This window comes from Oenanthe melanoleuca, chromosome 9, assembly GCF_029582105.1.
Source record: "Oenanthe melanoleuca isolate GR-GAL-2019-014 chromosome 9, OMel1.0, whole genome shotgun sequence".
In the NCBI taxonomy this organism is placed as follows: Eukaryota; Metazoa; Chordata; class Aves; order Passeriformes; family Muscicapidae; genus Oenanthe; species Oenanthe melanoleuca.
Window position 1 is genome coordinate 23,957,843 of NC_079343.1, and position 23,270 is coordinate 23,981,112.

Consider the following 23,270-nt stretch of genomic DNA (forward strand, 5'->3'; position numbering starts at 1 on the left):
ATTTAATTGCCAACTTGCAGATGTGTGGAAGTTTCACTTTTGTGCACTTCCATGAAACTCTATGCTAGACAAAACCTATCTCTCTCAAGACTCTTTTCTAGCCTGGAAATTCAACAAACACTTTCAAATTCATTAGGAACTTACTCCAGTTTTTGAAATTCTTCTACAAGACTGGATTTATGACTAGGAGACATTCTAGCAAAAACTGTGCCATTCAGCAAGAGCTATAAGAGAAAAATAGGAAATTGTTTTTAAAACACTTGAAGTAAGAGATCTCAGTTATAATCTGAAATAAAATTACCAAATATCACATCTGTAAACAACTGATTCTAGACTCCGAAGCAGGAAAGGCTGGTGACCAAGGATAAAGGAGATCCTAACCAATATTTTGAAAAAGTAATAATGACAATAAGGACAAAAGGCCTGGTATGCCATTTGAGTTACCTGATGAACACAGATTGCCAGGCAGGGAGTTATAAGAAGAGAATTCATGAGACTATCCTGTCCATGGAACAGACAAGCTATGCTGAATTGCACCAGTGTGTAATGTCACATTTTCTCCTGTTCTCCAAAACAGGTCAGAGTCAGTGCTGTGCAAGGGGTAGGAATACGGGCACAAATGTTTAAAATCATGTCCTCACACTTTAAGGCACGTCTGCTCCTCTCACATGCAAAGAAAAATTTTCAGACACTTCCCCATATAAAAACATCAGAGATTCATCCACCCTGTAAGTATTTCAGGGTTATAATTGTTTCCAGAAGATGTCCTGATACAGGTCTCTTCAGCTAATTGTTCTGGGACAATTCATATCTCCCGAAATGGCAAGGCTACTCCGGTTAAATAATCCAGATCTTACCTTTGGAAGTAAGTGCCTGAAATGCTGTGCTACAATTTGGTATGATTTTCCACTCATGGCAAAATGATACTGGCCTGATCCCAATGCCATCCTGATTCCTGGCTCAGTCTGACTGTCATCCTCCTATAAAATAAAACAGAATGAGTGCTGTGCCCAGGCCCTCAAAAGCTACTCTACATTTATACAGACACCACTACAGACAAAGTAAAGGACATACCATGAGGAGGGTGCTTTTGAAGGCTCTGGGAGACTTGGATTCAAGGCCCATTGCCTTTGTTTGGATTTGTAAGGGAATTGACACATAGAACATCAATAATTTCAGTGTTAACTGGGTGCCCATTGCATGAGTTCTATGAAATGGATTGTTGCACTTGGAACAATTCATCAGTGCCAGTTTGGTGGGCTGCACTGGAATTGAGAGGGACTAGAGACAGCAGATGGGCACCACATCTAAGCAAGTCTTCTAGTTTGTTTTCCTGCTGCACAAAATCTGCTACTGATATGCTCACCAGGCTTCTGTAATCTTCAACTTTCTTTTCTTCTAGGGATTTCCAGGTTATAGATGCCGAAAAAGATCCAGGCATTTTGTTTGCTTCCACAAGAATCACTCTGTGTGTTGGAGCAATCATCCCAGCATTTTTGGCAACTGTTATAGCTGTCTGAATGTTGTCCCCTATAAAAACCAAAGGAAGTGTTATCTAAAAATTTCTGTGAGGAACTGTTTATTCATTAGCCTGAATTCTGAGTTTTCAAATATATCCAGAAGAAGAAGAATCAGTAAGATTTCAGTGTATGTGTATTAGAAAGATTTTTTAAAAGATTAAAACTTTGCAGATAAGGTTTGTCTCAATCATTAAACATATTTTCATTTGGAAAATAAACATTTTGATCTGGACATGAAGTATTTTCATATTCAGCTTGAAGAAATCCATCTGGGCAATGTACTCCTACAGTATTTGTTTTAGACAAAAAAAAAGAGAGTTTCAGTGCTAAGTAGTTGCTGCCTGGTATCCCTGATTAGTCATTGATTGGCTTTGGTATATGTGGGCTGAAAGGGACTTGAGTCTCAAGTCCTGAAGTCTTTGGACAATGAAAAACCTGGCTTGGATTTGGAATAGCCCTTCAAGAAAAAAAAAAAAAAAAAGAAGAAGGAAAAAAAAATAATAGATAGGCACTGGTAGGCATGAGTTACAGATGTTAAATGTTTGGAGATTTGTCCTGAGCACACATTCTCCACCTCTTCTCAGTTCAAGAAGCCCTAGAAAAAAGGGATTTTTCATGACATGCATTTAATAGAATCAGACACAGCCTGGTGAAGTTCCAGGGATAACATGGTTCACCTTATGTCATTACTAAAACACAGATGTTTCTGGATAAAATATCCATGTCTTCCTACCAGTGATGTTGACAACAGCAGACTTTTCATTTAAACATTGGTGGACTCCCTGTCTGGGCCAGAGACCACAAAAATAATCCACCTTGTTTAGATACCTGTGACCATAACACTCCTGATGTGGGCAGCACTGAGCTCTTCCAGAACAGGCTTTGTCTCCCTCTTTAATCGATTCTCCATTATCAGCAGACCCAGGAACGTCAGATCAGATTCTACCTCCTCCCTAACAGTCAAAAAGAGACAGATAGATTTAATTATTTATTTTACCTTTATCACCATTGGATTTGGTGATAGCCAGTTATAACAATCAACCATCCCACCTCACTCAAAAGAATTAAAATGTGTCTATTTTCTGCAGTCCCAGAACGTCTGTCTCTTGTGATGCTATTTCAATACCAGCAGTGCTAATTCAGTACCAGAACCCTGAATTTCCTGCAGGACTCCCAGACTGTGGTGGTCTGATTTGGAAAGTTCCTGCACACTAGTCCTTCTCATTTGAGGACTGTACAACAAAGAAACACACCTTAGTTAACGTGTCTGCTCCTCTTGACAGTTGGACCTAAGCAAACAGACTGTGGCAACTCCAGTTCTCCAATGTTTTCCCCTACATCTTTCTTTTCACCTGTGCTATTGCATTTTTACAGTTGAATACACGCAGCTGAGAACAGAATTTAGTAGACACCCCATCCCTGAGCCATGAGCTGAGGGACACAGGTCGACTCTGAAGAATCTGAAAAGAAGAAAAGCTTTCAAGCACTTATTTTAGACACCAAGGAGATGCCAAACCCTTGCATGGCAGTCAGAGTAGATGAGTCAGGTGGTGCCTGAATGGTCACTGCTTTCACAGCAGATCTTGTGTTTGACCAGCAGCTTTCTCCTTTCTCCTGGCAGCATAAACATCACACATGCTGTGACTGCATACACAACTGCAAAATCTGGGCTGTTTCACACACATTTTCTGGTTGGGTTGGATAGGTCTGTGATGATGTCCTGTCACAAGAGTTATGTAACTACTTGCACTCTGCCTCAGTGTCATCACCCTTTCAGCAGAGAAAAAACCTCTGTGAACAAGCAAGTGAGCCTCACCTGGACTAGGACCTGCAGCTCAGTAACTGCAGATATTTCAGAAGTGGTGTTTCTGCAGTATCAGAGGAAAAAAGCGAAAGGGATTTGGGAAAAACTATATGGATTCATGTGCAAGTGTTCTTTTGTGAGCCTTGTAAAAAACTAATAGCATGAGCATAATAGAAGAGTTTGTTGACTTCTTTAGAAACTAAACAGGGCTAATGCTAGAAAGCTAAATTATTGGACCAACACAACAGCAGAAAATAGTTTGCTGACTTTGGCTGGGCTGGAGAACAGTAATGGGGATCATCTGCTGCCTTTGCTTAACAGAAGAGTGTGGATAATAAAAACATTTTGAAAATACTTCTCTTCAGCTGAAAGCATGGGTAAATCTGCAAGGAGACTAGTGCAAATGATGGAATGAATGGGGGGCGTGTGCTAGTCTTCAGAGTGTAATAGGATTGTGCTTCCCATGTTAATCCAGAGTTGAGGAAGTTAAGAAATGTGCAAGGATTCTGTTCATGTGCTGTAGGAGTGCCCTCTATCTACTCCCAGACATATATCCAGATTTAAATCAGATTCCATCTGGCCTGAATCTAACAAAACTCTGTACTAGGACCCTGCTCTTGGCAGGGGTGATGGGGTGATGGTGCTTTGTGAGGCACTCCTGGCTCATGGCTGGACATGGCCAAAGCAGTGTTTTTCATGGCTTACCTTGTCAGAGCAGCTGGCAGCTTCCCTGCCTGCAGAGACTTACAGGCCAGCCCAATGACCCGAAAGCCCTGTGCTGTGTAGAGCAGCAGCTTGCTCTCAAAGTTCGATGGGACTGTGCAAAAGAGGAAAAGACAGTTTATCACAGCATTTAACTGCTTTCTAATGAAAGGAAGCCTTGGAGCAGGGAAGGTTTATGTCCCAGAGGGACTGTAGACCTAGAGTCTACCAATATGCCAAGCATATCAAAGAAAGGAGCTGAACTTAATTTTGTCCAATAAGAAAATCTTTGCCTCTCCTTTATCATTTTGAACTTAGGTTCTAAACTGCAAAGACTTACCTTCTTCCAGGGTGTCATTAAGGATCTGTGCTTCTCTAGCTGCCTTCCCAAAGTTTGGAGGAAACAAACCCAACTTTTTTGAGGGGTTGGCAGACCTGTAGACAACTTTTCCAAATATTTATTCTGCCAGAAACTGTACAACTTGTACAGGAGGGGGTAGTTACTTTTATCTCTTATCTCTCCCAAAATCCTTCTTTCTTAAGGAGGGCTGTGTGACAGCTTAGCCTGAGACTTGGAATACAACAGAGACACTTTTCAGGCTTTAGAATAGTCTTAGAAATCTCATTTGGGCCTTCCATTTCATTGCACCATCCAAAGTCACTTATTCATATCTGTCTCTAGGATACATTTATAAATGTTTGTTACCTGTTTCTGCTCTACATAGCGTGGCTACTACTTCAGGAGCCCCTTTTATGAAGGCCTGTGGATCCCCACCAATTTCCTGGGCAATGACAGACATTCTTTGCAAGGCTGAGGAAAATGGGAACTGATGTAAAATGGCAATTCCTTCCTACTGGGGCCTAGGAGAAAAGCAAATGGATTACATACTTTAGCAAGGATTTTAAACTCAGACCAAAGGATTTTAGGTCTGTCTTTTGGGCCATAGCAAGAAGCTAACCATGTATGATGGGCTAATTTGTCACACTTAGACAGAAATGACTGGCACATAAAGATGAGATTAAATTTGTGCAAAAATATTTAGATTAAACAGTAGAAAAAGTTCACTGACAATTTTAGCAGACTACAGGTCTTACACTGGTCTTGCAAAGGGACAATGGTTGCCAGAGAGTGTCCCACCAGTAAGGGTCTGACATCAGCCACCAGACTCCACTGCATTCCCCACTCAGTTGAGTTCAGACTAAGTCTCAAGCCATGAGGACAGATAAATCCCTGAGCTGGACAATCTCTAATCCAGTATCCCCCTGTTTTTGGTGAGCAGCAAGCTCCCCAAGCATCTGTAATGGGAGAGAGTAAGGCAGTCTCTCTTCAGAGAGTAGAGGAAAGGCAAAGTGGGGAAGAGTTCTCTTGGACAAGGACACCTAGGCTTTCCTATACTGAAAATTAACCCTTACACTGACAGTCTAATTTGATCATGGATCTGAACATTGCAAATAACTTACAGTGGTGGCTTTAAGTCCAGGTCTAACAACTGTGGCATGTGTGGATCGTTGACCCTCAATCCAGTGTCTGCTAGAATCATCTATCACCTGTGTATTGAAAGACAAAAATATTTCAGACTGCAATACCAATATAGCTGAAAGGAACCTCAAGGATCCATTTAAAGGTTTTCCTTGCCTCTAAATAAGGTATCTTATTCACTCCTGGGAGGGGTCTGTCTGATGTCAAACTAAACACTTTCAATAATGGAAAATCCACTGTCTCTCTTAGCAATTGAGTAGAAAGCCTCACCAGGTTCACTAAGACACTACTATACCCTTGAACAGCAAATAGACTATAGTCCTCTCACTGACAATAAATCCTCTATTCATTACAACACATTAAATAAAGAAAAATCTTTAGATATAACATAGACTCAATGAGGAAATAATACACAAGAATTTGCATTAATGTAGAAAGCTCTGCTCTTGAAGTATTCCACAAATCACCTGAATTTTTTTATCATCACAACATGATGGTGAGGAACAAAAATATTTTTGATGTCAAAAGAAACTCAATTATTCCTGTTTCACAGGAGCTATTTAACAGAATTTCTGATCTTTTTATAACTTTGATAAATGTCTGGCTAAACATGAAATGGCAAGGTGATCTCCCCACTGTTTGCATAACAACAAATCACAGCTTTACCCAGTTAGTGGCCTCAAACATTTTCACATCCAGCGGGTCTCCTTGGATCTTGCCCTCCCAAACAATTAATGAATGACAAACTGCCAGTGCTTTGAACACTGGACCCCAAGGCAGGCTCTGGTCTGCAGGGAAACTGTGAATATCCTGAAAGCTAAAGCAAAAGAGAACATAAAAGTTCCTCTCAGAGAACACCAAAGAATGTAAGACTAACAGAAAAAAAAAAAATCCTAAATTGGGAGCAGCTAAAGTCCCATCCTGAGCCCAGACCACACACATGTTCTGGGGACTTGTCCTCCCCCATCAGCTGCTTTTCATGCACCTATTAAGGCTGGGATACACATGCTCAAACCAGGTGTGTTATGCCTAGTTAGGGAGCCCAGTGGGATGGAGAGAAGAACAGATTATTATAAAATATCTTCCTTGAAGCTTGTGAAAAGATTCAAGTTCTGAAGCTGATATAAGTTTGAGCAACTCTGTGTATGCACATTTCTGGAAACATAAATGGGCAAAATCAGTGCCACTGGAAGAACAGAGCATCTTGTGGGTAACATTGACTTCCCATCATAAAGGGTTGGGGATTCACTGCTGCTTTGAGATCTAACCCAGCCTGTCTACTGAACACTGTCTGCCCAGACATGCTGTGCCAAATGTGGCAACAGTGGTTGCATCATTTTATGCGGAGCAGGACCCCTGTGATAAGGCAAACAATTCATTTCCCAGAGGATATAGAAATAAAATTTAAAATTGAAACATGGGGAACTTCAAACTGCTTAACTGTTCAACAATAACTGTTTTTCAGGTTTGGTCCTAGTGGAAGAATCCAGCCATTACCCCCACCAAATTTAGATGCCATTGGTATGTCAAGGAGCCTTACCAGTTTCTCTCAGAGGGCAGCAAACCCCAAAGATCCAGGCCATCTTCTGTTAAGGTGCCAGTCTAAGTTAAAATGTACATTTAAATTAACTTCCCACATGAGAGCTTCAATAAAATACAAGACTTATTTTAAAAAATTACTGGCCAAAAATACCAGTACGGTGCAGAGCAAAAGGGCTACCAGACAATTCCTAGATTCCAAGAAAAACAAGAATTTGCCCCAGCTTCTGTTCAGACAATAAGAACTTAGGTACACAGTACTGGTCATTGCATTTCTAGAATATAATGGAAATGCTCAATCAAACCTCAGCCTCCCACCTCCATCATGGTTCCCATTACCAGTGAGGTCACAGCCACCACACAGCCATTACTTTGTCAAAGCAGACAAGGTTCAGCTGTCCACACACGTTGATCCTCTGTGGGCTGATGCAAAAGATGCCCTTTTTCTTCAACCTCTGCTGGGTATAAATGATTCCTGTTGTCAAGGCAGCTGGCAGAGCTGGTGGGACAGCAATAGTGATAACATCCAAAGCCTTCTTCACCACTTCTCCCTGCCTCCTCCTGACATAATAACAAGGACAGTTATCAGGAAGAGTGGCAAGGAGTGCTGCTTGCACTGGGTGTAGCCCTCTTCATCCCTCCTCCCCTCCACTGCAGGTGCTCCAGGCTGTACTGTTTCTGCCTGTGGTCCATTATGTATTCATCTCCCTAAGAAATTAATAGGCTTGATTTAACCAGAGGTTTAAAGCCTCATCACTGCTAAAGATCAGCCTCCAGGTCTTCATCCATTCTCCATGCAAACAAACCTGCCAGGCAGAGTTCATGGCCTCCTCCAAAACACATGTGTTCAAACATGCCAGCTAGATCATTACACCCTCAGCCAAACCCATTTTCCCATGACACAGCACACAGGAATCTGCTATTTATGGGCATTCATCCAAATGCCTACAGGCACAGCTCTGGACTCCACGTTAAGGTGACAGGTGAGACATATGGGATGGTGCTGGAAATGAGGGCAGAATGTATGAGCTAATGATTTCTTCCAACCTTATGTTCTAGGAGTTGTGAAAGAAAATTGCTTTGACCTGCAGGAAGAGGTATGGACGTAGCAGTTACATTTGTAAAAACAATCTATAATTTGGGAGCTCAGAGATCAGTGTAAAACCGACTGCCAGGGTGCTGGGTGTGGGCACCGTTATTCTGGGTAATTGATACGAATGCTAAAGAGTTGAATGCTTTTCAAATTGGGGTCCCAGGACTGAGACACTGCAATTCAGAAACACTTGCAAACCATCACAGACATCTACTATTATTACTCCTGAGCTTGAGACTGACCACAAATCATGCTGCATCTGACGTGCCAAATTTCCGTCATGTTCTGGTTCTCCCTTCTTTGATACTGTCTCAGACCACAGGACACAGAAATTTGATAATATTTTGTATCTATTTTTTGTTACAATGAAGTAGGAACCACCCACCTTTAGATAAACCCTCACAGAAGACAAAGCATTTAGTACACCCTGTGATTCAATCTTAAAAGATTGACAAAACAATCTCAGAGATTGAGATAGCATCAGCATGTATTTTACATATTACAATGGGGAAGCTAAATTAAAAAAAAAAAATAAATAAAAAAGGTGGAAAGGAAGAACCGCAAAGCAGACACAAGAATATGTTCATAAACACTTTCTTTGATATTGTAAGGGGAAATAATCTTCTGAGCCAACTGATTGTAGATTATTCTCCAGGAGAAAAATCACTCAAAAGCTGACTTACAGAACCAACCTTGCAGCTCATGACTTGGAATTTACATTGTAGATAATTATCATGGCATGAAATGATTTCTTGAAAGTTTCTGAAGAAGTTCTAAGTCCATTAGGCTTTAAAATTTGCAGAACTACTGTTTACAGTGTATAACTCTTCTCACATTGACCTTATTGCATGAGAATGAGTGAACTGTTTTAAAAGGGTTTCAGGTGAGCCATTACTCCTGCATTTAGTAACTCACCCCATTAAGTGCAAATACACACACTGTGTAGATCATCCCAATGGCAGCAAATGCTATGAGGCACATCAGGAACCGCAGGGCATCTCTGTACAGCTTGAAGTTCATGGGCTTAGGGTAGAGAATGGACCTCACCAGATCCCCCTTGGCTGTGTTGAAACCTGGAAAGACAAATTAAAATCATTCCAAGGGGAAAATATTTCAAAGAATTCTCTGCAAAGAATGGAGTGCTTCAAAATTATACATCATTTCTGTAACTTTTGAAAGAAGGCCCAGGTGTTTCATTTCAGTGTATGTGGCCTTATCTGCAGAGTATAGAAAAGAGGTTTTTTTGTCTTAGGGGGGAGTATTTTTTTAATGTCTTAGAAGGAAAGCAAAATTCCTCTCCATAATTATTTGCTGGCAATTTTTGTAGAAGTTTTGCCAAACAAAAAGAAACAATGAATTATAACTTAGCCCAGTCCAGGATAATGACTCTCCATCTGTCTGTTGCAAATATGGATTAGTGCCTTTAATTTAATGTGATTTGATATACTGTCAGACTGTTCCAGTGAGAAAAATCATGGAAGGAAAAGTGAACTCAAGTGTTGACTGACCAGTCCGCAGCACCACAGCTTTCACTACTCCTCTGTCATCTGCCTTGGTCTGGATGACCTCTGTTCCACAGAAGAGGACATGTTTTCTGTAATCCTCTGCACAGTACACTCTCCAGGGCTTGAAATTATCAGCTCGGGGTAGGTGGGTCTTTGTTACAGGAATACTTTCTCCTAGGGAAGAGTAGCTCAGATGAGGAAAACTGCAGTACACTAAATAACAGCCTGACTTTCAAATAAGTACCTAGACAGAGGCAGTAAGTCAAAGGTATTTACTAGAGAAACCAGTTTACAGACATTTTACTTTTCTATTTTGACATCTTCAGAGTGAATAGAGCCCAAAGCCTAGCAAACAAACAGACTGTCAGAGAAGAGTTTTCCTTTGCATCAGCACAGCAGCTTCATGTAAATCATATAAGAGAACTGAAAGCAGTCCAAAGACTCCAAAACCTGGCTGTAGATGTAGAGACTTTAAAAGAGACCTGAACTGGTGTTGCATGACTGCCTTTGAATGACCATAAGCTGTTTACCTAATTTGAACCTTATGTGCAGGTCACTACAAGTTCCCTCAAGCAGATAGGAACATGATATTCCCTATTTTCCTTCTCTAGTAAAAAGGAGGGCCTTTAGCTCAGTGCTTGACAGGTGACAAATACCCTATTTATGTCAAAGCAGACACTAAGGTGAAGAAGAAATATTTTGTGACAGCTGAAGTTTTCTAAATGAAAGGTATTTCTGGAATTTCTCATTTATATGAAATTTCAGAACTGTCAGCTTCAGTTTGATTCAGACTAAGACCAAATTTAAAGACAAGAAATAGAACTGTGACCCCCTCCTGCACCAAAAGTTCTGCTTTTCAGTGACCTCTCCCACCTGGTGTGTCCTCCTCTGCTGTCACAGCAGTATGAGGCTAAGTATCTGGAGGGCTAGACAGACACTCCACAGGCTGAAGATGTTGCAGTGATGACACATCCAGTGAGTGACAGAAACCCCTGCAGCCAGAGGGGACTGTGGGACCTGTGTAGGAACAACTTTGCTTCATATTCATTTTCTTCTCCTATCCTGCTCACTGCACTGTCCACTTTTTCCCTTCTAATCAGATCACCTCTTTCTAAATGATGAACACCAGGAAGATAGAAAAGGATAAATTGTCCTTCCTAAAGTCTGTATTGTCTGTTTAAACAATGAACAACAATTCAATCTCTATTATATAGAACCAAAAGAATCCCCTTCTCAGCCAGGTATGGACTGTCTCACAGAAAGGGATATCCATGGTAACACTGTCTGTCCTGTGCCACTGGCTGAAGCCATGGGGCAAGGATGGTTCAGGTGGCAAGCCTGGGAGGGAGGAGCTGTACCTGTCAGCATGCTTTCATTTACAGTGCACTGCCCACTGACCAGGATGGCATCACAAGGCAAAAGGGTTTTGCCCTCTTTCAAAATCAGCATATCTCCAGGAACAAGATGGTGTGATTCCAACTCTTGGAAACCTGCAAGTGACAAGTTATGCAGACTTTGTGCTTCATATATTTCTCTGTATCAAGGCAAAAAAAAATACAAGAAACTACTTGCTGAATAGAATTCTTATAATGGCTGATAAACAAAGAACCACAGTAGGACCTACGTATACAACCTCCAATATTTAAGAAATATTTAGGCATCAGTTCCAACTGTAGAATTCCTCCTTATCTACCCAGGAGCCCAACCAATGGTTACTGTTCCAATGCACTGACTTCACTGAGAAGCCTTGGATCTACATTTCTTAATTTGATTTCATGTCTTTGGATTGTGCTCTAGATACCTTGACAATGAGCAGACTTTGCATGGAGCAATTAGGTGGACTTACAGCCATTTAATGGGTATGTTGTCAGCTAGGTCAGCACTGCTTTAAGAAAAATTACTTAGTTTTCCTGACAATTTTCTGCTAAGGTTGCACTCAATATTAATGTTTGATGTGCCACAGCATATTTCTAACTCAAATTCACTCTCTGTGCAGAAGTGAGTTAGCTGAGCTGAGAAACAGAAGAGAAAAACCTATTTAGAATAAATCTGTTACTATACTTGCTGGGGTTTGATATAAATTGCTATAGAAACAAAACACATTAAAAAAAAGAAGCATAGAGAAGTCACCTTCCTTATTTCTCCAGACAGTGACCATGGTGTTGTTATGAGACTCAACCAGTCTGTGCAGTTTAATGGATTGCTATAAATCAAAGAACACATAAGAGTGTTACATCTTACTTACATGATGCAATTTGTCCACTAACAATTATTTCCTGTTGTTATTTGTGGTTATAAGAGCCTTCAGAAACCGGGTACCAGCTCTACCAGGAACTATGCAACTGCACAGAGAAAGAAATTCCCCACCCTAATTATGGAGAGCATAACAAAATGTTACAAAGTGAAGCACTGGAATGGGGAAGGGAGGATGTGGGTAAGGTACCACACAGAGATTATGATGACTGGGAGACCAGACCATTGCACCTGCTACTACACCATGTCACAAGACTAAACCTCTGAGTAAGTCTTGTAGCACTGTGTGCATGTTGTAACATGCTGGCCTTTCCCAGATATTTGAAGCAAATCTGCCTCATGGAAAATGTGAGAGGTCTCACCTTTCTAAGATCATATACAGTCAAAAATATTGAGAGGAGAGACATGACTATGATGGCAGTGGCATACTCCATGTAATCTTCAGCAAACCACAGACACACACTGAACAGCTGGAACACGTAAAATGGATTTAGGACCTGTTTGGAGAGACAGTAATAGTAAAGAGCTGGCCACAGTGAAATGGCCCCAGTATACCTAGACAGTCCAACCTGTTGGAAAAGGTCTGGAATAAGAGACATTAAGTACTGTGTCTTCTGACCCCCTTTGTTATTTCCTTAGAAGTCACTTTAGTCTAATCAGGTCAGACCATCTTCATCTGACAGAAATGCCAAAGAATATGGAACAATGGGATATTATTTGTAATGTTAATGACTCAGCCCAACCTTTGTTTTGCTTGCTTCTTACAGGAACAACAGGAACAACAAAAGAGAGAGAGGAGCAGTTTGTGCTGTGAGCATGGAGCTCACATGCTATAAGCACACAGCCACAAACGCCCTGTTTAGGCCACATATAGGCTGGTCCTGTCTGAATGAGATATTGGTGCTTTGTGAGGTGCTGTGCCCAAAATCATGAGCTCATTGGATCTCTCTGCAGCTTTAGGCATTTACCAGGTACTGCTGTTCACTTAACCTCTGTTAATTAAGAGACAGCCCTTGTCTGGAAGATTTGATTTCCAGTGCAGCTTGGAAACCTTCAATGGCCCTCAGAAGGCAGATAGAACGAGCTCCCAGGACATAGATGCATAGAAATACCAAGCTGACACACAGGCATGGGGATGGAGCATAGGGAACAAGAGAGAATGAATGAATTGATGATTATTTCATGGAACAGCTTTCAACAGGATTTGAAATAGAAATGTGCTTGAAGAGTCAATAGTAGGAAATTAAATCAGATATAGAATCAATTATAGTCACACATGGTCTCCCAATCAGCTTAGAATAAAAGCAACACAAATGCTTAACCTCTTTGATGAGTAGTTTCCAAATAGGGATCACTGGAACATCAATAGTGTTTGGCCCACATATAACTCTCCTGTAGGGGATAAAGATATATCGCTCACAGATAAAATAATGACAATGTCACTCCCTCAAGAAAATGCAGATTTCAGTAGTCCTGAGAGCTTCTTTTGATCTCAGTTTAAAGGCTGGGAGGATAATTCTTCAAGAAAAAAAAATTAAATATCCCTACAGTGCTAATATCAGAAAAGATGGCTGTATCAGTGACATTTACTTATGCAGACAAGTGGTGTAACATAATGTATTACGGCAAATGTTTCCATCATACAAAAATTACTTTGGAATGCCATAAACAAATGAATTCTGCATCTAAAACTAAATGATCCAAACCCAAATAATTTTGCAAAAAGTTAAGAGTGATTGGAATGTAAGATTTGACACGAACTGAGGTCAGGAGCTGGATTTTCAGTATTCAATCAGCTGAAGATTAATTCTCTATTTAGCAGTTTCAGAAATACCTATTCTGTAACTTACTTAATGATACAGTAGTTTATGAGAATAAGTCTAATGACCAGAACTAGTCAATTTGGAGCACCAGCGAAGAAGCAAACACACAACTTATCCACACTCTTTCACAGAGACTCTCTTATTCCAAATAAACTGCTTAAAGTTAGTTACAGGACATAGTTATTTTCTGATTGAGAACAATAACAGTGATGAATACTGAGACACTTCAAAAACTTTGACAAAGAATAAAAAACATTCTCTAGCCCTTTTCATTCAGTATTTCTATGCTCAGCTGTTTCATCTAAAATTATGTGCATATTAATAAATACACAAAAAGACTCCTGGGAAGTGCACCAACAGAAGGAATTTACATCTCTTTGAAATCCATACATTGAGTGTTCATGATTTAAAATGTGTACCTGACATTCTGTTCGTTGCAGGTGAGACCAAAACCAAACTTATCATGCATTGCTGAGCAAGTGTAGTGGTCTTCTAGGACTCTGAAATAGAAAAGGAGTGTTTTCCTTAGGCATTATTCACAAAGATATTTGACTTCCTCAGAGACTTGTGCAACCAGTGCAGTGAACTCACCCAACTTTCTGGAACTGTTTTGCATAGATATTCCAGACATAGCGGATCTTTTGTACTTGGATAGCTTTTACCTGGAAAACAAAACAGGGACAATAACACATGCAACACAGCAAACAAAAATACTCTGAGACTTGCTCACAGAACTCATCTTGACATCCTCACTGGGGTCAAGCACAGATAAAGGAAGTTTTATGTGGGCAAGGAGGGAGAGAAGACAGGATTGCATACACTGACTCCCTAGCTGAATTATAGATTGGGATCCCCACCTCAGTGCAGGTTCCAGTAAGATTTACAGATCTTTAGGTCAAGCAAGTACAAAGCAGTTTTCTTTGTGAAGAAAGGAATATTCCTCACTCTGATCTCACAGAATGAATGTAAGAGATCACTGATGCCATGGTGGGTACACAAGCAGCTGAAAAAGCCTGTCTTCAGCCAACAGCTCCCTTGTCTTCTGTCTGGCTTTGGGAAATGCAAGGGGCTTTGGGCCATTTCCAAGCATGGTTCTGAGTCCTAAACAGATGTGCCAACAGACAAGAAAGGCCATCCCAGGATAATGAATCACTGCTAATGCTAAGCCCTTGCAGAGCAGTTACCCATTAAGAACACATGCTGTCATCTATAACTTGCAAGAGTAGTCTGTCCTGTCCTGTACAACAATAACAAAGCCTATTAGAGATAATGGCACTTCCTATCAGCTGGCAGAAGGCAGTGCTATACACCTGTATACATGAGTGATAAAGAAATCAGCTCCAGGGGACTCTTCCCTACCCAGCACAATAAGCATTATTATAGGCCAATGAAATCTAGACTCAGCTCATCCACTGACTCAAAATGGAGCCATAACCACAGTCATTAACTCAACAAGAGGTGTGAAGTCAGGGATTCATGCAATAGGAGGCTGCAATATCTGCAATGCTAAAAACTGGAGTGGGAAGCGAGGGACTCAGCTCCCTGTCAGAAGAGGTGCTTGGACAGTTCTTGGGCACTACACACAACTCTGTGGACTCAGGTGGCTTAAATGGCAAAAACACTTTATAACTGACTTATAACTAGGGGCTTTTGAGTTGCTAGGGAAGGGTTAAACATTTCTCTCTTTGCTGCTTTGAAATCTGGTCTTTTCTATCTAGATGTTTTGATTGATATGAAAGTGGTGTTCAAAGGGCCTATTATTTGAGGCTATATTTGGCTTTTTTATGTTAGTAATTTGATCCTCAAAAGAATGTTACGGACCTACCTCCACTTTCTTCATATTGTGCCAGTTGATTAAACTAGTTGGCACTAAACTTTCCTATGTACATTAATAAATGTCCACAGTGGAAATAGCAACAGCTTTGCTCAGAGAAAGTTAGTTTATATTGAAATTATTTACTAAAAATTGTTGCAGATATAAAAAGAAATTCCAATAAGTTAGAAATTTATTTCCTGAAAGGGAAAATAGCTCTTTTCTGAATTCCTTGGTGTAGTGCTCTAGCATCTATAATTAAGAGCCAGATATTAACAAATGTAATGATTTTGCATTCCTATTGCTCACACAGCTTAACAGGTAATGCTAATCAAGGCACATAACTGAACTGTCTGGTACATGTTTTAGACATGGGATAATTACATTTACTCAGCTCATGAGGGACATTGAGATCTGCTTGGATCAATCCATCATCTGCCTTCTCCCCAGTGTCTCCCTGGGATCTCAAATCCTCGGAACTGGCAAAGATCAGGATTCATTTTTGCAAGAACAATTAACAGTGACTCCTGTTTACCTGACTCCAGCAAATGCACTTTAAAGGACGAATTGGTGCATACAAAGGCAAGGAAGCAAAATGTGTAGCTCAGGCACTCTTCTGTTCTATTCCCCATCAGCTGCATTCATCTCTGTTTTCGTGTTACTGGGGAGCTGCGCCCAGTTCTGCACAGTCTCCTTTCAGACACATTTACCCCTAAATTCCTTATTTCTATGCCAGGAATGCTTTTTTCCTTTGGAACTCTGATTCTCCACTGCCAACCCCAGTCTCTGAAGCTTTCCTACTTATAACACAGAATTTCTCTCAGAAATAGTAAGAATTCCCATTTCATAACCCTCAGAAAAAAGGAGAGGATTTTTACAGAGGAAAGTACTGTTGAGTACAGTTCTCTTCTTTTTCCACAGCTCACTGTGCTCCTCAAGCTGCAAGATTCTTAGCTGGACGTGTTTCACAGATCACTTTTACTCCATGAAGCATGGCTGAGATCTGCCATCATCTCCCAGATGCTGCAGGGAATACTTTACTTACTTGCAAACTTGGCTTCATTATGGCTTTGCTGAAGATTGAGTCTTCCTCAGTGGCTGGATAATCTGATCTACTTTTGATTAATTCAGACACAGAGATCCATGTCACAGTCTTACGAGAATAAATCCGAAAATCATCCTGAGTACAGAAGAGAAGTTTCACAATTTTCACCAAACACAGACCAAATTCACTTTCATCTTGGGGTCAGTAATTACAGTAGCCTTTCTAGAGCACTACTGTGGCTTTTATTAAGGATTAGCCAACAGAAGCCTCCCAACACTTGTGACTTAGAGAAAAATCATTAGAAGAGGAACAGAACCCCTGTCCTGTCGAAATGTGAATACTGTAAATACTTCAGTGACCACAGGTCTGGTGTTTGACTGATAAGGATGGAATGTGAACACCCAGGTCAAGATCCAGGACAGGCAAAGAGCACAGGACAGTCTGAGATGCAGTGACCGTGCTCTAAAGGGAAGATCAAAAGGAACACAGCGCTGTGCTGCAAAACGGGTGTTCAGTGCCAGTGCCTTTGCAGTCACTCCTGAGTTAACACTTCATTTCATGTCAGCACTTACAGCACCTTAGTCAAGCTTTTACCACAAACTGAGTTCATGACCTTCCCAATTTTTTTAAAGTAAGTTGAACTTTAAAACTGCCTGATAACAAGTGTTGATAGTACAGTCTGAGAGATTGGAGCAACTACTGTATGAGTAGCCAGGTTCTAAGTTTCAGTCCCAAATACTGAACTACATGCATTAAGGCCAACTATGAGACTGACTTACATTCTGTGTGTGAGCAGTTTTGCAGTTATGAAACTTCAATTGAAAAGGAGAACAGTAAAAAAGATTTCTGTACCAAATATGAGTCCTTTGGAATAATTTAAGTGTCAAAAAAATAATCTTAATAATGTTTATATATCTTATTTGCCCACTTTTCTTCTTAAACTGGTCTTTTCAGTAAAATAACATTTATTTTCTGATATTTATCTTTAATTTAGATTTCAGAATGAGTAGACATTGGGATGCAGATTGAGATGGGAACCAGTGAATAACACAGGTGCTCATCATTTGAACTAAAGTGAATCAAAATTCAATAACAAAAGTGAGTTAATAGGCTCTTGTACTGCAAATGCAGAGATAATGATGAATTAAGAATTAAGGTTTTATGTGAAGCAAAAGATAATTCCAAGGATCGAGCTGATGAGAATACTTGTATCCTCATTAGTAGTAGGCATCACATTTGAGAACTGATATAATCAGAATGTAGCAAAACAAAACTGTCATTTCAACACAAAGAATCATGAAGGAAATCTTAAATTTTCAAACACCCAGAGCATATTTGAGAAAGACTCTTGATAACAAGAATGTACAATATGACTCAATTCCTGTTTAATTACACAAAGGATCATTTAAAAACTAATTTATTTGAAAAGTGCTTGGCATGGCACATCTTTTTACAATTACACACAAGAACAGGTAATTATTAATGCAAACTAAATTGAAGATTTAAAAGGGATATTAAGCCTAATATAATGTTTTTAATAAAAGAAAAAACATACCCCCAGACTATTAGGATGCAGATTGTTTCATTATAAAGTATTCAACAGGCAAATCTGTGATTTTCAAAACCTGGGATTTTAACTACATGCTGCTCTGCTCATTTAAGAAGGCAGCTGAAACATGGAGGCAGAAAGTGATTTATTTTGCAATTGCAAACATTGAAAGTGCCATTGTTCAGGAATCTTTGAAGCAGAACAAATCAAATTTCTGGAAGTAAACCAACCCTGCCAGCTTCTGGAGTATTCAGGCTCAGCTGGGATTCAGACCCAAGTCTCAGTTCGCTTCTTTAGTGTTGCAGTAGCTTCCATAAAATAAAACCAGGGTTTGCATATGTTGCAGGGCTTCAGTCCTCAACAGACAGAGACCTGTGTCAGGAAACTACCAGCAAAATGTACCAGCTCTGAAAGCATTAACTGCAGGATTGCAAGCTTATTGGAGATGGGGAAGGGCTGATGGAAAACGGAAACATAGAGCCAAGAAAACAAGCAGTGTAGGCTTGGCCTCTTCCGTGTACTGATCCCTCATGACATGCTTGGACACTGCTGGGGACATTGCTAGACAAATTTTTAATTTGGCCCAGAAAATAAATTTTGGCAGAGAGGGACATCTTCGCCAGAACAGCCAAGTAAGGGAAACAGGATCTGCCAAACAAACAGATGCTTTAGAATCTGGAGCACCAGGCTACAATGTAAAAAGCACAGGGATGCTAGAAGGGAGGAGGAAGGACTGAGAGCAAATGACAGTTTTGAAACTACAGAATTATGGGTTTTATCATCCCAATGTCTTTCACCTTGTCTGATCAGGTGTAACCCTCCATTCCTATCATCATCATAGACATAATTTGTGGAATACTTTGAAGTTCTTTAAATCAACAATGGAAACCAGCAATGTAAGAGATTTCAGCCACCTTAAAGTTAATTCACCTTCCAAGTAGCTACCTATTAATAAAAAGATTAAAGTAGGCACCTACTGTTGTTCTAAGCAGAACAATATCTGCTTCTTCCAAGCTGCATCGGATGCAGTTTACCCACACATCCCACTCTGGCTTCCAGTAAAACAGCAGCCTCAGAGCCCCACAGGACAAGATGTATCCAGCAATGCACAAAGCCTTTCGACAGCCTTGAGTTTTGTAGCCAAATATGTCCTGTACATCAAAGAGAAGACAAAAATCATTACTATTTCTCCTAAAGAAATGCCTGGAATACTATACCTTCCTGTCATTCACTGCTCTCCCATAGGTACTGTTAGGTATGGTGCTGTGAAAAACAAGCTCTAGAACTTTATTTGGCTACTTTGTGTGTCATAAGCATGATTACCAAAAATTTGCATCTTCAACAGAACTTTTCATCTATCTCCACAAAAATCCAGATTTTTGTAGCCTTACCACTATTTTTACGTAGTTGTGCAACTCAGCATGAGACACTGTTCTGTGTGTGCATGAGAAGGAATGATAACAAAATACAGAGGTTCAAACCTTTATTCCAAGCCAGGAATTCAGATTTGATGGCCAGCTCTTTTAAGGGTCAGACAGCTGAAGAGTTTAAGTACATTTGCACCAGGGGAATGTGAGCGATCAGTACAGAGCTGCTGCATTAGAAGGGCTGCTCCCCTACTCTAGCAGTGGTCTGCACTAATGTACCTACACTTCAGAGACTCAGCCAGTGGATCTGCTTGGTGCTGAATGACACTGTGTGCCTGCACCAGCTGAAGCTGCTGTGCACAGCTTGGCACAGACACAGCTTTTGTAGCTGTTGCCATCTTCCATGACAGCTCCAGTATGGGAATTTTGGAGCTTGCCAATGTGCTATTTGCCTAACATATAATAGTTAATAATAATAATAATAATAATAATAATAATAATCATAATAATAATAATGATAATAATAATAATAATAATAATAATAATAATAATAATAATAGTAAGAACATCTAATGAACACGTGCAAAATGTTTTATGCATTCAGAGGGCCAAAGGAAGTTACTCATTTTAGTTGTATGAGTAGGCATTATTATTTCATTTTTAAAGCTAGGGAAATTGTTACTGTGAGGCAAGGTGACTTGCCCAAAACATCAAAGAGATGTCTGTCAGCATTACATTTCAAGAGCTGCAGGCCTTGGTACCACAACCAAATTTCCTCCCAGTACTGCTAGCAGGGACTTAGTAAACTTGAAATGAAATGTATACAGTGAATTTATAGAGGAGATGCAGCCTAAGCTAAGATGGGAGATTTCAGAGCTGCAATTACATTAGGTGACCAGGAGAATTTGCTAACATAAGGGTTAAGGTTCCTCAATTCCCTTCTTCCAAGTATATCTGAAGCAACTGTACAATCTGCATCTGAGGATCAGATATCTGCAGCTGCAGATATTGCAAGATCCATTTATAAGGTGAGAAGAAAAGGCAATGTAATTGTAAGGATGACTAATGCATAATTCCTGGTTCTGTGCTGATGTCTTTGCTTGTTATGTGAAATATAACAACAGGGCCCTGCCCTGTGGTTCCACATGCTGCCTCAGCACACCTGCTCTGTAGCATTCTCCAAAAGACACACTCTGTAATCCCAGGCAATCTCCAAGAGGTTTCCAAGGGGAAGAAGTTGGCAACTGTGAGGAAAAAGTACAGTAAACAACACAGGAAAGTGGCCTGCACTGCACAGAACCTGGTTATACCACCTATGAGATGCACATACAGCATTTTCAAAGATTTCTACAACCTCTGAGCAGATCAAGAGAAAAAGGCAACTCTGCAGCTGGGAGAAGGAAGCCCATGGAGGACAGCAGACAGGCAAGGTTGCTAGGAAGCAGTTGGTGTGGCAGCCATGTGCTATTAAAATTGACATGCTCCTATAAAGGTAGAGAGTCTCCATTCAATTCTCTTTAGCTGTAACCTTAATAAAAAGGTTAAAAAAATAGTGCCAGCACCAGCATACAGAACAGTACATAAGACAGTGTGAATGTACTCTTCATAGCAATTGCTTACTAGCAGGTTCCAGATGCTTGGATCCAGACTTTACAGCTTGTCAGCAAGGCAAAGGATCTCCCAAGGAGACAGAGATGCCTAAGGGAAGAACTGTTAATAGAACACACCTTTGGACTTCCTTCAGTATATGGCTGGACCTGGAATAACTGGAATAGAATTTTCTAATTGGGATGGGCATGAATATCAGGGTGGGGAAGAACAGGATTGCTGCCATGTGCATCTTGCTCCTGCCCATGAATCATTCCTTTAATTTTCAGTTTTTGTGTCTTACACCCAATGTCTGAGAAGTCAGTAAGGCTGTACTAATCAAATTAAGAAGAGACAGGGTGGATGCTCTGCATATGATTGGCAGTCATTTGGGACCATCTTCTGCTGGCAGTGCTCTTCTCCACTGAAATGTTCAATGACAACATAACCGAAAAACTAGAGCAAACTCTGCATTTCTCTGTATTTTTGCCTAGAAAATCATGCACGAATATATGAAAAGTAGTTTCAACTCAAAAAGTGATTTGAATCCATAGATTCCAAGACATTCCAGAACCAAGCATGCATCAATATTCCTCATCATGAAATATAGAAGAGAGGCAAACAAGGAAAACAGCTCATCCTGGAAGAAAAGACTGTGCTCTTTAAGATATCCATTACCCTGTGTTCTGGATCTTGCTGCTTCTCACAAGAGAACAAGGGACTTTTCTGAGACAGACAGAGAGACAGATAGATAGAGGGATACCATTGAGCTGTTCTGACCCTTCAAGGGCATGATTTGCCATATGAACAGAGATGTTGGTTCAGGTTTGTAGGTTCATGTCTTGATGAGTGTGACATTTCTGAATATGGCTGTTCAGGAGTTCTATAAGGACTAAGCTGGGAAAGAATAAAGAATAAAATAGTTAACTGATACATCTGAATGTCCATGAAGGAATCTATAGCCAAAGCAAATAATTTCCCATGGTTTGGAAATCTCTGGAGCAGTGTCACCTGGGCTACGTCACTGAGAAGTAAAGCTAGGCAGGGAAATAGACTGAGCTCCAAATTTGACTTGTGCCAAAACTCCCTGAGCCAGAACCTTTCATGCTTAACTTCAGTACAGAATGTTCTGTTAGGTTGGGGAGTTTTTTCTGGCCCTGTGCTTTCAGTTGGAAAGATTATAGCAATGAATGCTGCATTCATAAAAAAAATTAATACATGAATAACTCCTTGTTGAAGAAGAAACTTCTCACTTGTCAGATAAGTCAAAATTAAATTCTTTAGAAGGAATTCTCAAAACTCTTATCTTCCACAAAAAAGGTGCATATTACACCCACAACAGAGGTATCCACAATGTGCATAAAGAAGGGAGGAAGAGGCATACACATGGCACAGGTTTGTTTAGCAACATGAACGACTTAGAGTAATTCAGGTTTAGAAATTCTTGAAGCTTATTTAGGATTCACTTGGCATCTGCTACAAAGATCTCCAAGCAAATGCATGTCCACAATACCTTCAAGGCTGGCAGAAGTCCTGTGAGAGGACGGCAGCGAGAGCATGTCAGGTTAGTTTTGTGTTGTTAAGGAAATAACTTTTGCCGTGTTTCATTTGTTGTGCTGGTGCAGACATGCTTCTTCTGAACAGGGTCTGATGAATACAGATTTGCACCTTGACAACTTTTCTAATGCATGAACAAGTTATTAGAGTTCAATGAGTGTATTTGGAATATAAAAGAGTTCACAGTCAAATAATCTGGGCTCTTGAGTGCACCAGACTAGGAAATGGTGGGAAATAAAGTGAAGACTAGCTGTCTATAAGACTCCAAAGGTCTCATTAGCTCATAGGCGGAAACATCAATACAAAATAGCCTGGTATACAGTGTTCATCTCATCACTATAAAAAAACTTTTAATAAATTGTAGTGTATAGTAAAATTTTGTTTCCTCATCTGTTAACATCTCTTCTCTCTTGAGACTCACAACAGTCCCAGGAGTGCCTGTAGCAAAGTGGCTTGACTTGTGAGTGAAGGGTCTAAGAAGGGGCCAGGATTATTGGACAGAAAAAGCTGCCAGACCTGCTCAGTTGGCAAGTAAGGTTCTTAGCTGCTTTTACAGTCACACAATGCCAGCATTCAAGGGCTTATCACTCTAGTGTCCAGCAAGTCTTTGTTACTTATGTTTGAAAGAAAAAT

The 23,270-nt window shown here is 40.3% G+C and overlaps 1 protein-coding gene across 1 annotated transcript in view; it reads right to left on the reverse strand.

Annotated features, from left to right (window-relative positions):
- ATP13A4 (ATPase 13A4) overlaps positions 1–23,270 on the reverse strand; it is a 43,950-nt gene that overhangs the window by 17,128 nt on the left and 3,552 nt on the right. Inside the window, 21 exon segments of the mRNA XM_056498314.1 lie at positions 145–224; positions 858–980; positions 1,367–1,530; positions 2,349–2,473; positions 4,030–4,141; positions 4,733–4,877; positions 5,488–5,574; positions 6,173–6,323; positions 7,047–7,108; positions 7,417–7,596; positions 7,719–7,727; positions 9,054–9,211; positions 9,647–9,817; positions 11,002–11,133; positions 11,774–11,846; positions 12,259–12,393; positions 13,219–13,288; positions 14,139–14,219; positions 14,311–14,381; positions 16,578–16,712; positions 19,104–19,277. Of these exon segments, the coding sequence (XP_056354289.1) occupies positions 145–224; positions 858–980; positions 1,367–1,530; positions 2,349–2,473; positions 4,030–4,141; positions 4,733–4,877; positions 5,488–5,574; positions 6,173–6,323; positions 7,047–7,108; positions 7,417–7,596; positions 7,719–7,727; positions 9,054–9,211; positions 9,647–9,817; positions 11,002–11,133; positions 11,774–11,846; positions 12,259–12,393; positions 13,219–13,288; positions 14,139–14,219; positions 14,311–14,381; positions 16,578–16,712; positions 19,104–19,277 (2,438 nt within the window).